At 41.1% G+C, this 18,389-nt stretch overlaps 1 protein-coding gene across 1 annotated transcript in view; it reads left to right on the forward strand.

Moving 5' to 3' along the window:
- The window catches only part of LRRC3B (leucine rich repeat containing 3B), a 286,235-nt gene extending 268,102 nt beyond the window's left edge, over positions 1-18,133 (forward strand). The window contains exon 2 of the mRNA XM_040432392.1: positions 17,131-18,133. Coding sequence (XP_040288326.1) covers positions 17,274-18,053 — 780 coding nt within the window. The 5' untranslated portion in view covers positions 17,131-17,273 and the 3' untranslated portion in view covers positions 18,054-18,133. The remainder of the gene's footprint in view (positions 1-17,130) is intronic.
- Positions 18,134-18,389: the final 256 nt, after the last annotated feature.

Below are 18,389 nucleotides of genomic sequence, written 5' to 3' on the forward strand. Positions count from 1 at the left end.
CGTCTATTTATGTTATTTCTCCCCGCGACGTTTCATGTACTCAAATTCTGCTACTCTTGACATTAAACTTTGCCACTCATGTATTGTGGGTGATCTATCCTTCACCCAGTGCCTGAGGATTATTATCTTGGCCAATAGAAGTCCCTTCAGCCAACAAGCCTGCTCACTTTTGGTTGTTTTATGTTTATACTCAGGGGGAAAGAGTCCAAGTATAGCTACTTGAATAGTTGGGGGGGGGGGGTTATTCCCGGTTATTGCCGCCAACTCCTGAAATATGCTATCCCAGAAGGTCTTAATAACTGGACAACCCCATAGCATATGAACATAACCTGCAGCTACAAAAGAGCATTTCAGGCAGCAGAATTCTTTTCCCTTTTTACCATAGATTTTAGCTAAAAGACTCGGAGTGACATATAATCGATGTATTATTTTAAATTGGGTCAAACGGTGCTGTCTTGAAAGGGAGGCCTTCTTAATATTTTGATATATTTCCTGCCATTGAAGAGGATTACATTCCCCTATGTCCCCTTCCCATTTATCTACACTTTTAAATTTAGTGACAGTGCTTAGTTCCTCTATTAATCTCCTATAGATTAGTGAAACCCTAACTTTTTTCCCTACTGAGTTGTAGCAAAATACAAAAAATCGCTGAGTGCCTATTATCTGAGAAGTTTTATTAAGCGTGTATGCTAATGCGTGTTTTAATTGAAGGTATCTATAGTGTTCTAACGGGGTGATTAATATCTCATGAAACATTTCCCCTATTGGTTTCATTTTTCCCTTAGTGCATATATGTGAAATTAGCGTGATCCCTCTCCGGGTCCAATAGTCTTTTTCATTAAGAGCCAAGAACTCTGTTAACAAAGGGTTATCCCATAGCGGGGTGAACTCCAGAACATGTGAAACCTGCATAAGTGCCTTTATTTTGTTCCAAACCTTCTGTAACGTTGAGCCAATAGGGCAGGTGTATCCCTCACGTTCCAAAAATCCAGATTCCAATATGCTAAATATATTCTGTATAGGCTGTTGCTGTTGTCCTAAAATGTAGGATATTGGCGAGCCGTCCCCCGTATTGATGCACCACTGTAACTGTGAGCACAAATAATAGCTTTGAAAGTGGGGGAGGCCAAGACCACCATTTATTTCAGCCAAGCGCAAATATTGTAGCTTGATGCGGACCCTTTTCCTGCCCCATATCAGATCGTTAATCAGCCTATCAATCAAATAGAAAACGCTGTCTTCGATCCAGACAGGACAGGAACTGACCGTGTATAATATCCAAGGCAATAAAATCATTTTGATCAAGGCAATTCTGTTCACCTGTGAGAGCGGTAGTTTTTGCCAAACCCTAATCTTCTCCCTTATTTTATTGACCAGGGGGGTGATGTTTAATTTGTTATATTCCCTAATAGAACTACCAATTTTTATCCCTAAGTATTCTAGGTGATCCGTTGGGGCAATAGTTCTGATCTTTAAATCATTTTGAGGAGGTGCACAGTTCAGGGGAAGGAGGACGGATTTAGACCAGTTTATCCCGTACCCGGCGACGCTGCCAAACTCCTCTATTATTTGCATGACGCGTGGGACGCTTCTCCACCCATCATTCAAATAGAGCAAAACGTCGTCCGCGTACAAACTGATCTTGTCGTCCGCCCCCCTGCTCCCGAATCCCACAATACTCAGCTCAGCTCGTATCCTGCATGCAAGGGGTTCCATAAAGATTGCGAAAAGGAGTGGAGAGAGTGGGCAACCCTGTCGTGTCCCGCGCTGTAAGCAGATAGCAGGAGAGATCACCCCGTTAATATTAATTCTGGCCATTGGTCCATTGTATAACAATTTAACCCAGCCAATAAATTTTTGGCCCAGGTTCATCTTATGCATAATCCGCCAGAGGAAGGACCACTCCACCCGGTCGAACGCTTTGGCAGCGTCCAAGGACAGGATGGAGCGGTCCTCTCCCCCCCCCATCTGAACATTAAGAATGGTCCTGCGTATATTGGTCTGGATTTGTCGCCCGGGGATAAACCCTGTCTGATCTATATGGACTAGGCCAGTTATTACCTTTTTTAGCCTGTTTGCGAGGACTTTTGCGATTAACTTATAATCTGCGTTGAGCAGAGATATAGGGCGATAAGCCTCAACTTTGTTTCCATCCTTCCCCTTCTTCAAAATCAGTGTAATGAAAGCCTCCATCGAAGATGGGGGCAACTTTCCACAATTACTGGATTCATTCAGGACTTGCAGCAACCCAGGCAGAAGGACCCCCGCATGGCTCTTATATATACCAAACGGAAGCCCATCTGAACCAGGTACCGAAGAGCCCCTAACCCCCTGCATAACCGCCTGTAGCTCCCCCAAAGAAATGGGGGCGCACAGGAGAGCCAAGTCCGGGTCCGACATTACCGGGATCTTGACCTGTTCCAAAAAAACTTCTATACTAGTCCCCGTACCGTCCGACTCGGAACAATAGAGATTATTGAAGTATTTTAAGAATTCTCCTTCAATCTCCATTGCGTTTTCCAGTTTCCGACCATCACCTGTCAGAATTTGTCTAATCTTTTGAGGGGCCTTTTGGTTCGTTATTATGGAAACCAGTAGTTTACCCGGGGTGCCTCCCTCACAAAAGTGCTCATAACCTAGGAAAAATGGTTGATTCTGAGCTTTTTTCCTCATGAAATTTGTATAGTGGTCCTTGGCGGATTTTAACTTGGCCGCATGTTCACGTCATTATTTGTTCTAATCCTACCCTCCAAGTATGCGACCTTTTCTTCTAGACTTTTTTCCTCTTTAAAGAACTGTTTTTTTTATTTTAATTTTACCGTAGTATAACCCACGCATAAATGCCTTCATAGTATCCCACACGAAGTGGATATGCGTAGTACCAATTTTTTTTTGCCAAAACTGTGTGAGTTCCTTGTTTATCCCCTCAGTATCGTTTATTATAGTTAACCAGTGCTCGTTCAATCTGAACGGTCTAGCAATAGCAGATTGTTGCCCAATCTTCATAGCCAGTAGGATCGGTGAGTGATCAGAGATTCCATGAATCTCATATTTCATTTTTAAGGCAAAGTCAAGCATCTCACTATTGGCCAGGGCAATATCAATTCTGGACATAGCACTATATGTTTTACTGAAACAGGAAAACACCTGTTTGTTACCATAGAGCCATCGCCAGACATCTTTTAATCCTATCTCCTCACAGAACTCTTGAAATAGGGAGTACTTTCCCTGCCCACTTTTCCCCACAGTAGATATTCTGTCCAGCGCGGGGTCCAGTACGCAGTTAAAGTCACAACATATTAATACCGGGCACTGCTCTCTATTATACATAAAAGTCGTCAACTGGTTAAGAACTGTCATCGCAAATGGAGGGGGGATATATAAGAAGGCTAAGACACACTTTCTGCCATTCCATCGGGCATAGAGAAAAACAAATCTCCCATCTCTGTCAATCGACTGATCCAATGGGACAAAATCAATGCTCTGATGAACGTATACACTAATCCCACGAGAATATGTTGAGAATCCGGAGTGGAACTGATGCCCCGCCCATTTCTTAATTAGGTATTCTGGGATCTCTGGTGAAGCATGTGTTTCCAATAAGGCGACTATTGCAGGAAGGTGTCGAATAATCAGGTCAAAGACCATAACCCGTTTTATTCTATCCCCCAAACCACGAACGTTCCATGTTATTACTTTGTCGTTCATTATGTTATGGAGCTATGAGAGTCGTCCGCCGCCCCCCAAAGGCAGCCGTAGCCAGGCCCATTCCCACCCCCCCACACGCCCCCACCAACCCCCACCAAACCCACCCGCCACCAACCTTCCCCCCCACCCCCTGTCCCCCAAACTGGTTCACTGGTGCGAAGCATCCTGTCAACCTCTTACATTTCGCCCATCCGTCCATGGGCCCGCCCCAATCACCCACCCTCTGCGTCCAACCACCATCCCTCCACACCAACCCAATATCATATTGTCTATTCCTTAACAGAATCCAACCATTCAAGGGCTTCTCTAGATTTATCAAAGAATATTGCCATATCCCCATAGACCACTCTTTGTTTGGCAGGACCCAATATCATATTGTCTGTTCCTTAACAGAGTCCAACCATTCTAGGGCTTCTCTAGGTGTATGAAAGAACATTGCAGTGTCCCTATAAACCACTCTTAATTTGGCAGGATATAGCATGGAGTATTTAATATTGGCATCTCGTAGTCTTTTCTTTATATCAGAATAATCCCTGCGCTTGTTTTGGGTGTCCCTAGAGAAGTCGGGGTATATCTGTATCGAATTCCCGTTATGGACAATCTCCTTTAATTCCCTCTTACGCCGGAGCACCCAGTCTCTATCACTCGAGCATAATATTCTAATCAGGAGGGATCGAGGGGGGCCACCCGGTGGAGGCTTTTTGAAAGGGATTCTGTGGGCTCTCTCCACGCAAAGCGCGGAGGAATCCCCTCGGGCTCCCAGCGTCTCTATCAACCATTTTTGTGTAAATTCCACGGGGTTCTCCCCCTCTACACCTTCAGAAAAGCCCACTATTCTCAAGTTATTCCTGCGTGCTCTATCCTCCATGTCTGTTAGCTTCATATTAATCCATTTATTTTCCTTATCTAAGTCATCTATCTTTTTAGTCATCTGTCGCTGTTCTGTTTGAACCTCCAACAGACCGGTTTCTACATATTTAATACTAGCCCTAATTTTGTTCATATCGTCTCTAATCAGGGTTAACTCCGTCTGTAGTGTCTTTACCGTGGTGGAGATATCTGTGACCGATTGGTTAGTGGTCTGTACTACCGTCAATATATCCACCAACTTGTTGTCTATAGTGTCTAATCTACCTACATCAGGTCCCCTATACTGTTCCATCTGTATCGGCGGGTCCCCCTGAGCCTCCACCGGCTCTACTGTTTTTTTCCCCCCTCTGGGCTTAAGTGTGGGCGATTTCAGATATTTTTCCATTCTAGCCTGTGGACTACTTCCACCACCAGCTTTGGGTGATCCACTGCCCACTGATTTCCTGCTGTATTTGGGCGGCATGTTGTCAGCAATTCTAACCTAAAGGAGTTAACAGCATGCTAAAAAAAAAAAGAAAAAAGAAGAAAAAGACCCAAGGTCAACAGAGATCACAATATCACCCCCAAATTATAATACCAACGTTCACACAACCCAATATGTGGGTCCCCCACTCATTGTCTCAGAGTCCCAAATCACAAACACATTCATGCATTAAATGCAAATATTAATGCAACATATAAACCGGTATTCTTGTAAATAATTGCATGTACAGCAAAGTAATGTCAAAAGTTGGGCATTCACCCACGGCAATTAATGCAAATGGGGATAACAGTCAAGTGGCAGTCGTCTCCACCGCAGCCCCCATACTGCTCGTTCCTCGCCTGTTTGGCCCAGCAATTTAGCAGAGTTAGTGAGTTATGCGCATTAATGAAATGTTAATATCGCACGTAAGCAGGCGCTGTCTCACCAGTCTTCAGCCTTCTGGCCTGGAGAGTGGGGCATGAGAGCTAATCAAGGTAGTGATCTTCCCGTTTGCATGGTATGGGGGTGCGGGAAACGGTGGTCAGCAAGAGATCCAGATGTATGGTGATGAATTAGTTTCCTATCCAAATGGCCAATGTATATGCAAATAGCAGACGGTGGAATTAAAGGGGGGCCCCCGTAACGCATAACCCTCTCACACCATTGGACCAGGAGGGGAAGCCCTCATATTTCAGCCAATAATTCCTCCAGGAATGCTAGGGGGCATCATTATGTCGCAGTATCTACGGGACGCGCCAAAGATGCAACATCGGCTGATATAACATCCATGGCCCGCAACCGGTCAGCTGCCCCCTTTCAACAAAGAGTTAGTGAGATATGTTAGTTAGTAATGTGGGGTGACAATAGGTAAACCAAAACGCACGGTCTCACCATTCTTCAGCCAACCGGCCAGGGGGGGATGTGCGGTCTCAGATTTGCAGTCTCTGCATACAGCAGCCTCGCCTGATGCCCTGATGTAATGAGGCGACGGGCGCTTTGAGGGGCCCGAATTTGATGGGTTGTGCGGGTTTGATGATTTAAACTTGAGAGGTCCGAGTCTGCGCTGAAGTCTCGCGACGTTCCATAGTGGGACTTCTATTCAGCAGCATGGTCCACTCCTCGGTCCTTTCCTCGGTCAACTCCTACTGCAGCGGCGCGCTGCCCGGTCTCAATACCCCTGAAGCAGGTCACCAATGTCACGGCGGCTCCAGTGCATCGTTTTCAGGCCGCGCTGGGGAGAGAGGAGGCAGAGGATGCCAGGGACGAGACGAGCAGATAGAGGGGCGGTACCCATGCGGACGCGCGGCACGCCCACGTAGCTGCGCCGCTACGTCATGCCGCTACGCATCTCCAGGGAATGTTCCTTGAGAGAAGTTGCATATTCTATAAGTAGCAGAGTATGCTTTATTGATGATGTTTAATTGATGAGTAAGTCAATGATTCATATAAAATTCTATATTGCAACCTTCTTCTAAGGGAATTGTAGATCTTTCCTACTACCCAAAGTATTTTAACCCTTTCATACACAGGGCAAAACTTCACCTTTTGAATTGCTGCGTTCTAAATGTTAATAAGAACCCTATTTTAGCTTTAAATGCATGCCCCGTCCTTAGCTTCAGACACAGCCCCTGTACATGGGTGATGATCATTTAAGTACAGAATATTTTTTAGTAAAGGTGCAAAAGTAGATAGGGCAATGGTAAAAGAGACTAAATTATTAATATACCAGTAATCTGTGACATGAGTGGGAAGGGGTTAACACACCTGGTTACTGTATTTTAATACATGGTTAAGTACGGCTGTGCACATGCTGGATCAGATGCAGGAATTAAAGGCGTTGTCCTAGATACCTAAACATCTCGAACAACTCCTACAATGTCTTAAAATAAGAAAAAAGAAAAAACATCATTTACTCACCCCTTATTAAAGCTACTTTCTCTGAAGACCTCCTCTATCACTGCTGCTTGTTTTCAGTCGATCACTGAGGTCAGTGATAGGTTGCAGAGGTGAGGGGCAAATCTAGAAATGTCACTGTACAGCTCACCGACTCCAGTGAGGTGCACAGCAATGTGTCTGGAACTGGAAACTCACTGCTGCAGCCAATCACTTTCCACATCTGCAGACCACTGAGGACAGTGATTGGCTGCAGCGCTTATGTGGCATATCCAGGCACATCACAGCTGCTGTTTGGAAACAAACACCAGTGGGTGTGCCAGACCAGCACCACAGTGAACGGCCATGGAGAAACAGGTGGACATGTAATGTTTTTTTTTTAAGACATTATAAGGGTTGTCTGAGATTTAAGCTACTCTTTAAGCAAGACTTTAATTTGAGCATACGGATGTCATAGAAGAGTGCCCTTCGAAGAAAAATGGACCAACATGACTATTTAAAGGGGTTCTTTCACTTCAACAAATGGCATTCATCATGTAAAGTTGATACAGGACACTTACTAATGTATTGTGATTGTCCATATTGTCTCCTTTGCTGGCTTGATTCATTTTTCCATCACATTATACACTGCTCGTATCCAGGGGTTACAACCACCCTGCAATCAAACAGTGGTGGCAATATTTGTACACTATAAAAGAAGCCCCAGCCTCTCTGGTGGCTTGTACTGCGGGAGTGCGCATAGGCTGGAACTTTTTTCTATAATGTGCAAGCATGGCCACCATTGCTGGATTGCAGGGTGGTCGTAACCATGGAAACGAGCAGTGTAGAATTTGATGGAAAAATGACTCAGGCCAGCAAAGGAAGCAATATGGACAATAAAATTTGTAAGTGCCTTGTATTAACTTTATGTACATAATAAATGCCATTTTCTGAAGTGAGACACCCCTTTAAGTAGCATTTCCCATTACTTTTAGGACCACCAAGGCCAGGTACATTTTGATACATGAATTGCAGTTACCATTATGAAAATATTTCATTTCAAAAAGGTATGTTGTAACAATATGTTAACATGTATCCAAGTTTATAGATGTCCTTTGTTACCACAAGTATGAATTATGTGCAAATACAATATAAAGAAGTGATGTTCCTTCCTTGTTAACTTGTAGTCAAGGTAATTGACCCAGAAATTTGCTATCTAGCTGGCTATGTATGGATTTATTGAATTACTTGAGAATAGCTTGCCATCTGAAAGCTGCCTTTGTATTTGAACTATGGCATATAACGGTTGGCAATGGAATAAATCCTGCATTATAAGTGCTGTGACCTGCTATACATACAGTGTATGTTGTGTGGGCAGCCCGCAGCAGTTATTTAACCCCTTAATGAACAGCCTGTTTTGGGCCTTACTGACCAAGCGTTTTTCATCATTTGTTCATCGTTACATTCCAAGAACTATAACCTTTTTATTATTCTGTCTATGTAGCTGTATGACGGCTTGTTCTTTTGCGGGACAAGTTGTAGTTTTTAATGATGCCATTTTGGGAAACACATAACTTTCTGATTAACTTATATTAACTTTTTCCTGGGAGGGAGATGGGATAAAGGAACAGTACTGCCACAAAGTTTTAGCATTATAAATTTTGCGGTGTTAATTTTTTGGCATAAATAACATAATATCCTTATTCTCTGGGTCAGTACGATTACAGCAATACCAAACACATTTAGTTTTTTTTGCATTTCACTACTTTTGTGCAATAAACGCCCTTTTTAAAAAAAAAAGAAAATGTTTTTGCATTTTTGTATACCAAGAACCATAATATTTTTATTTTGCTTTCTACTGAGCTTTGTGAGGGTTTTTTGTGGGATGACTTATAGTTTTCCTTGGTATCATTTTGGTATAAATAACACTTTTTGATGGCATGTTAAGTTTATTTGGTGGCGACTAAGCAAAAATTTGCAATTCTGATTTTTTTTTTTTTTTTTACGCCGTTCACCATAGGAGATAATTTACATGATAATTGTGTGATGCAGGTCGTTATGATTGTGGCAATACCAAACTTGTGGGGGAGATTTTATTTTTGCAATTTTTTTCATTAAAAAAATAATTTGTATTTAATGGAAAAAAGCATATTTTTTAATTGGATTCTTTTTTATTTTATACATTTTTTTTTTACTTTATTCAATGCACTATTCCTAAGTGCATTGCGTTTTAATATCAGTGCTATACTGACTATACTGAGGTGCAAATTCACAGAACTACCACCATTCTAAAAAATAACCTTTATTATTTATTATATAAAAGTAGTAACACCCTTTCTATATAGATACAAAATATCAAATAACAAATGAAAAAAGAATAGGTCTGGTAGTAGGATCTTATTAGGATTATTTGATAGGGGTAGACATGGAATTGATAGGGGCCTAATGGGATGGTGGTCCCTATATCTAGCCCTAATGTAGGATGCCCTACCTAAATACGGAATAGCCGCCCCGATAGGGGCGATCCCGTTTCTCGTTCCTCCTAATATCCCTGGAGAGCCCTACAGGGGAGAAGGAGCTACCCTAAATAACGACCTATACTAAAGTACAGAAATAATAAGTAAATAATTACAATATGAGTACCCAACAATAGTGACGGTGAATATCCAGGTGAAAAATAACCAAAGATTAGAAAAAGATGCTCAAAAAACGTCCCTACGCGTTTCGCCTGGTTGTTGTCAGGCTCATCAGGGGACAAAATTGATCATGGAAAACCCAACACCAGAGTACCTAGTAAATTATTATGATATATACATTTTAATTCATTTATTTTTGATTTTCAATTACTTTTTGATAATTCATAAAATCATAATGACGAGCCACTGATTCTAATAAACAAAAATATATGTCAGCCTCATAATAGTAGGCAAATCCCAAAGAAATATATATCATGCCTATTATGGGTTTGAGAGATGGAGTCAAGACAATATATGGTCCAATCGGGACTAACTCTCACAATCCAAGATAAGGCTAAATACCGTTTATAAGTACACACTTGTATCCCATATAAAGTGTTAATTAATAGTAAAAACAGAAAATTTGAGACAATTATAGAGCCTAAATGGTGTAGAGATATAACTATATGCTGTAGCATAAAGATCACCAACATTAGGCCAGTTACACAGTGTAAGGGATAACACATCTATTGTCAATGCATAATGTAGCATTGTAAATGGTCAGATAGCGCTATCATGATGAGCGATACTTGCGTTCCCCAGAGAGAGCTGATGGGCCAGTGGGAATAACCATAGATGAGGATGCCAAAGCCTGCTGATAAATCCAAGTGGCACTGAGGTGCGCTGGCGTCCGGTCAATGGGATCCCATTGACCGGACGCCAGCGCACCTCAGTGCCACTTGGATTTATCAGCAGGCTTTGGCATCCTCATCTATGGTTATTCCCACTGGCCCATCAGCTCTCTCTGGGGAACGCAAGTATCGCTCATCATGATAGCGCTATCTGACCATTTACAATGCTACATTATGCATTGACAATAGATGTGTTATCCCTTACACTGTGTAACTGGCCTAATGTTGGTGATCTTTATGCTACAGCATATAGTTATATCTCTACACCATTTAGGCTCTATAATTGTCTCAAATTTTCTGTTTTTACTATTAATTAACACTTTATATGGGATACAAGTGTGTACTTATAAACGGTATTTAGCCTTATCTTGGATTGTGAGAGTTAGTCCCGATTGGACCATATATTGTCTTGACTCCATCTCTCAAACCCATAATAGGCATGATATATATTTCTTTGGGATTTGCCTACTATTATGAGGCTGACATATATTTTTGTTTATTAGAATCAGTGGCTCGTCATTATGATTTTATGAATTATCAAAAAGTAATTGAAAATCAAAAATAAATGAATTAAAATGTATATATCATAATAATTTACTAGGTACTCTGGTGTTGGGTTTTCCATGATCAATTTTGTCCCCTGATGAGCCTGACAACAACCAGGCGAAACGCGTAGGGACGTTTTTTGAGCATCTTTTTCTAATCTTTGGTTATTTTTCACCTGGATATTCACCGTCACTATTGTTGGGTACTCATATTGTAATTATTTACTTATTATTTCTGTACTTTAGTATAGGTCGTTATTTAGGGTAGCTCCTCCTCCCCTGTAGGGCTCTCCAGGGATATTAGGAGGAACGAGAAACGGGATCGCCCCTATCGGGGCGGCTATTCCGTATTTAGGTAGGGCATCCTACATTAGGGCTAGATATAGGGACCACCATCCCATTAGGCCCCTATCAATTCCATGTCTACCCCTATCAAATAATCCTAATAAGATCCTACTACCAGACCTATTCTTTTTTCATTTGTTATTTGATATTTTGTATCTATATAGAAAGGGTGTTACTACTTTTATATAATAAATAATAAAGGTTATTTTTTAGAATGGTGGTAGTTCTGTGAATTTGTTGTTATACAACCGCATTCTACAATCCTTCCCCTGAACAGGATTATGTTCAAACTGTGAATAATATACTGAGGTGCAGCCTGCTGGAGAACACTCAAGGCAGGCTTGGGGCCTACACTAGGTCCCAGCCTTGCTATACACACATTGGCACCTCGCAATCTCATTTGTTGATTGCCGATGGGAGACAGAGGGAGTTCGCTCCCTCTGTCTCGACTTACATGAGGCGGGCCCCATGTAAGGGGTTAAACAGCCCGGGTTGGCACTCCTGCCGGTCCAGCTGTTAGAGCAGGAGCACTGCACTCATGTGAAAAGGCGGCGGCTGAGCCTAAGGCCTCTTAGCGACTGCTGTAAAAAGGCATATGGGTGGTCACTAAGGGGTTAAAATGTCACTTTCTAGCATAGGAGAATGTGATTAGCTATCGATTGTTGATGATATATTTATTTGTGCACATTTTTATGTAGCTGTGTTTCCATTCCAGCACTCTTTCGAGATGACAATTCAGGTTCCATAAATGTTAATGCATCACAGATACTGCCCCTAACAGCTGCAGCCAGCTGGTGTCAAAATGCGATTACTCCATTTATCAGTAATTGTTCCCTGTAGATTATAGCTTACTGATTTAGGGCATTAGTGAAACAGGAGCAAGAAAAAATGAACACAGTACGTAAATGAGAGCAGTCAAATGTGGAACTAATGTGTCTGTCTGATATCTTTAGAGCACATGGAGAAGAGACATAAATAAGAACATTACTGTCATCACAGGAACTTAATTAACAAGAGCAAACATTTGGATATATAATAAATCCATATGGCTTCTGCACGGCCAAACACAATATTTATACACTCTACATGTAACACCACCCGGAAACAAGCTAAATTCCATTATAATTATTCCCTGAATTCACCTTAAAGGGATTGACCTGCAAAAAATATTGCTAATACTATACATTGAATAGAGAATTTCAAATGAATTATTAGTATAATATACATGCAATAAGAATATTGTTTTCTTTTTTCGGTAGCGCCCCCTGCTGTTTCTTATGTGGCAAGAATTCAGGCCAACCTTTGCCTGCAATTCAGTGTGGGGCCGCATCTCTGCCTCCATTCAGTGCTGACATAGTGATCTCATAAAGAAGCAGCTGAAGTGGCCCAGCCACCTTTTATTCATCCCTACTTCTAAATTCATGAAAGTATATAGCTATATCTCTGTCCAGACAGTGGAGAGGGGAATTGAGGAAGGACATTACATATAACAGTGCTATTTATTAGTGTAATTGCTGGTGCTGTGTTTAAGGGACTATTTAGTCTCTGGGGGTTCAAAGAGTGAACAAGATCTGACTGCAATGCACTCCTGAGAGGTGCAGGTGCTTGATGGTCACATGTGACAAGCTGCTGTCCACCCACAAAAAGGGAATTGACAATTCCTCCGGATTTGTGAGTAAAAAGAAGAAAAGGGAGAAAATGACTGTGAGAGCAGTGTTTTTTTTTTTCATGTATAATATAGTTGAAATACTAGTGTGCATTTCTCCATTACTCGATTTTATTTAATTCTTGGGATAACCTCTTTTAATAGAAGTGGTCATAAGTATAAGTAAAAGAAGTCCATGTATGTTTTTTCATGTCATTATAAGAAAGTAGATTTACTTTTAAGAGCTCCATTAAAAAATATAACACATAACTATAAAATACCGGCTCTAGATTAAGCATGGCAACAACTGGCTGTGCTTCATCACCTAATAGCCACAGCTGGCCTTGCAATATTAGCAACATTATATCAGATTTATTTCCTGAATTAGGTAAATTCTACTAGAGGGAACCAGAAATGCCATTCTTAATTAGAATTTTCACTGGCATACGATGCACCAAAATTATGGCGATGCCTCTTCATAATTTTGGCGGAGGGGTGCATCTAACTGACTAGCAGGGAGTTATCGGGAAGGAGCGGTCCCTTTCTGAAAATTTCCTGTCCAGTTGGGCCGTCTAAATCCAGTATAATGTTTCATTCTCCATGCAGTGGTACTGCAGACAATTTGAACACCTACCTACTGCTGTGTTCACAGATTACATGTGGTCACTGGTGATCAGTGATAGTAATGATCTGCGCAATAAGACAATCTGTAATCAGGATCATTCTAACAAAACGGATTATCCAAAATGGACATCACACTGGATTATTTAAGATGTTTCTTCTCTAGAGTAGGAATCCAAGGCAAGTGCAGCAGATCCACTCAAAGATTTGTCCCATTGTCATTCATTGGGGTTTTTGTGTGATAGCAAAACAAATTCTGCTTTGGAAAATTTCTGATGCATGTGAATGGATTTGTGAACGATTGTGAACTATTTTACATGTATGCAATGTGGAGTGAATGCAAATTTCACATAGATTTTGATGCGATGTATGTGCTGAAATCCACATGAAAATTCCACCGTGTGAACATAGTCTAGGTGTAAATTTATGCATCAGTTATAAATAGTGCTGATAATGAGTCGGCTGAATTCTTTATAGCTACTTTTAACTAAAATGTAGATGTTTAAATTTAAATATTAAATCAGCTTTTATAGAACATTTTACAAAACTATATCAGTCGGACCTCGGGGAGGATGATGGAGCCCTGGCTCTCTTTTTACACAGCGTGGTACTCCCTCGCCTCTCCGATCAAGACTGTTCCAGGTTAAATTCACCAATTACTCTTGAGGAGCTGGAGATTGCCGTCGATAGCATAAAAGGTAATACGGCTCCAGGCAGAGACGGCCTGCCCTTTGAACTTTATAGAGTATATCTCAAAGTTATACTGCCCTTTCTTCTTCAAACGCTTAATGAATCTTGGAGGAGTGGATTACTCCCTCCCTCTTTGAGGGAGGCTTCCATTTCTCTGATTTTGAAAAAGGATAAAGATAAGACTGAAATTGGGTCGTATCGCCCAATTTCATTACTTAATACCGACTACAAGATATTAGCCAAATTGCTTGCTAATAGGTTGAGGGGGGTTATTCATTGTCTGATCTATCCGGATCAGACGGGGTTTATTCCAAAATGAAATATACAATCTAACATCCGTAGGGCCTTCCTTAACATTTATATTGGGGACGGGAAGGACCGCTCCATCCTGTCCTTGGATGCTGAGAAGGCTTTTGACAGGGTGGAGTGGTCCTTTCTGTGGGGAACTATGGACAGAATGAACCTGGGTGAACACTTTATTAAATGGGTGCAATTGCTTTATTGTGGATCTACCGCTAGCGTTAAGATTAACGGGATTGATTCCGAACAGGTCCCCTTACAGCGAGGTACTCGGCAGGGCTGCCCTCTTTCACCTCTGATCTTCGCCCTGGCCTTAGATCCCCTTGCATGCAGAATCCGACAGTCTAATAAGATTATTGGCTTCGGAGGGAGAGAAGAGGAAGATAAAATTAGTCTTTATGCGGACGATATTCTAGTCTTTCTGAAACAAGGATCGAAGGCAGTTCTATCTGTTATGAACATTTTGGAAGAATATGGCTCACTATCGGGATATAAAGTAAACTGGGATAAGTCTGAACTTCTCCCCCTTGTTCGATCACCTCCTGATGGGCCTCTAGGTATTAGGTCACTTGAACCCACCGACACTATTCGATATCTGGGTATTAGAATTAGCGCGGATTTGACTAGATACAATCATTTAAATATTACCCCTATGATCAACAAGGTGAGGGAGAAGATCCGCACTTGGCAGAAGTTGCCTCTGTCACAGGCGGAAAGGATCGCATTGGTCAGGATGGTGATTCTCCCCATCACTCTATACCCTCTGACTGCATGTCCGATATGGATCGATGATTTATTCTTTGGTCTGTTGGAGAGACTGCTGAATGAGTTAATCTGGGGAGGGGTAGGGTTAGGATCAAACAAAAATATCTTTGGCTTTCTGAGCGAGATGGTGGTCTCTCCCTCCCCTTCCTTCAGGAATATTATATTGCAGCTCAGATAATGTGGTGGGTGGGGCGGGGGGGATCACCAACCTGCCCTATTGTTAAGTATCCTGTCAAAGGACTTTCAGGGGCCGTATGGGGATATTTTTTCTATTTTGGAGACTGGTCACCTGGGGAAAAGAAAAAAACAGTGTCTAATTAGTGATACGTTAAATAAGGTCTGGAATAAAGTTAAAAAGATACTAGGCGTAACATATCCCACTCACTTTACTCCACTTTGGCACAATCATAATTTAAATGAATTTATGTTAATTGCAGATTACAAATATTGGAATTCACACGGTATCAATCGTTTAACTCACATTTCATCACATGGCAATATTATCCCCTTAGATAAATTAATAAAAGGCACAACTGCCACTTTTTTGCATAGGTATAGATATGCACAAATCAGTCACGCATTTATGAGCACTCAGGATAAATGCCTTTTGACTATTAGGGCAAACTCCTTTTTGGATTATTGCTTTAAATTTAAGGATACACAACTCACACTTTCCCAAATATATCACAGACTTCGGGATTCTCTTGGTGAAATAATAACATTTAAAAGCGAGGGAGGCTGGGAAGCTGAACTGGGCGATGGGAGTATCTTGGACTGGGATATAGTATACAAAAATATTTAAAAAAATATCGATCTCTCAGAAATATAGACTGATCCAGTTCAAGATTGTACATCGCCTATACTACTCCCCCGCCTTCCTCGCCAAAATATATAAAGAAAAAAAGGATGAGTGTTGGAAGTGTTCGGCAGAAAATGCTGATCTGAGTCACATACTATGGAAGTGCCCAGAAATAAGTAGTTTTTGGACCTGTATCTATGAGGAATTATCTAGAAGACACAAGGTCCAACTGGACTGTTGCTTTACGCAGGCAATACTGTGTTCCTTCTCCCCTAGTGATTTAACGCCTCACCAGACACGAATTTGCTTGGAGGGTTTTATGGCCGCAAAGGCCCTGATAGTCAAATATTGGGGCACCAATAATAGCCGTAGTTTTTCCGAGTGGCTGGCCCTGATTGACACCATCGATGTCTATGGTAGAATAGCAAGAAAATCAAAAGCGTAGCTAGAATGGGTTGGATCTCCGCCCCTTAATCCCCGGGCATTTGTAGTATAGGTAACTGAAATAAAAGTATCAAAAAAGGTATGGTCGGACCTCACAACAGTGAATTAGGGGGGGTGGGTGGGTAATGGGGTTAATTGTATCAATCTTGTGTATAATCACTTTTTATTATCTATTATTTACAAACTGTACGTTACGAAATTTATACATTTGTCTAAGAAAACAATAAAGAATTTAAAAAAAAAATAATAATTTAGATGTATCCTTCTCTAATTATGCATTGTAAATAAATATATTTTACTGTTTTTGCAAAACTTTTATGTGGGTCGACTATAATATAAACTGTAAACTATGATAATCTACTCTGTTTCCTCAGACAAATGTTCTTTAACGGACAAGTCCTAATGAGCTGTAAGCTGATTGTCAGTGGCTGAGAATTGACAGAGTAGTGAACGTTGACCGTCAGGGTTACAGAATGTGCAGCACAAGATTAATGCTCGAACTTAGTGTACAGTATGACAGGTATTGGCATAATAAATGAATAGTTCGATTATAAGGAAGAAAAAAATGAGGAAAAAATTTAACAAATTTTAAAGAGATTGTGAGTAATCACACATTTATCCTGACTGTCATATACTATAATATGAAGGAAATGCAACTATTAATCATATTAACTGCGCTGTATTTTTTCCCTTTAGGTGCCTTCCTTGAACTGATGAGTGCTACAGTCCTCCATTCAAAGAACTCTAAAAAATGAAGCTACATCTATGCTCCGGTGCATCTTTTATTACTTCTTTTGGGTAAATGAGGAGTAGTCATGTTATTATGCTGACATCTAAGCATGAATTTGGTAGACCTGTGGCTAACACGCTCTCTCTCCATGTGTCTGCTCCTACAAAGCTTTGTTCTGATGATACTGTGCTTTCATTCTGCCAGTATGTGTCCCAAAGGCTGTCTGTGCTCTCATTCCGGAGGCTTAAATGTCAGTTGCAGTAATGCAAATCTCAAGGAAATACCTAGAGACATTCCCCCGGAAACTGTTTTGCTCTACTTAGACTCTAATCAGATAACCTCTATCCCTAACGAGATTTTTAAAGATCTCCATCAACTGAAAGTTCTCAACCTATCCAAAAACGCCATTGAGTTTATAGATGAACATTCTTTTAAAGGTGTAGCAGAGACCTTACAGACCCTAGATCTGTCGGATAACCAGATTGTAAGCGTCCATGAAAATGCTTTCAATAACTTGAAGGCAAGGGCCCGGATTGCTAACAACCCATGGCATTGCGACTGTACTCTTCAGCAGGTTCTGCGAAGCATGGCATCTAATCATGAGACTGCGAGCAATATTATCTGCAAAACAGCCGTGCTGGATGAACATGCGGGACGGGCATTGCTGACTAATGCTAATGATGCTGATCTTTGCAATCTTCCCAAAAGGACAACAGATTATGCCATGTTGGTCACTATGTTTGGCTGGTTCACCATGGTGATATCATATGTGGTATACTATGTACGGCAAAACCAAGAGGATGCAAGACGTCATCTTGAATACTTGAAATCCCTGCCAAGCAGGCAAAAAAAACCTGACGAAGCTGATGACATTAGCACTGTGGTATAGTATTTGATGCAGGCTTAGGCAATTTGTGGTTAAGCCAGAAAATAGCAGAAAACGCCAAGTGATTTGGTCCAACAGGAGCTGGAAAGCCACACGCTGCCTATTCCTGATCTAATGTATCAAAGACTGACATAAGATTTTGGTAATAGATCAGATTTCATTAGGACAAATCAGTTTAGTTCTAATGTTTGTTGTAAACCTTTTTGCCTTTTTGAGACTATTTACAGTAGCTAATTTTTTGCCACTGATAAAAAAAACAATACAACAACACAAGATAACTTTTGTCTCAATGGTACTCGGTTGTCTCTGATGGTATTCCAATCAACTTAATTAACTACG

This window comes from Bufo bufo, chromosome 5, assembly GCF_905171765.1.
Source record: "Bufo bufo chromosome 5, aBufBuf1.1, whole genome shotgun sequence".
NCBI lineage: Eukaryota > Metazoa > Chordata > Amphibia > Anura > Bufonidae > Bufo > Bufo bufo.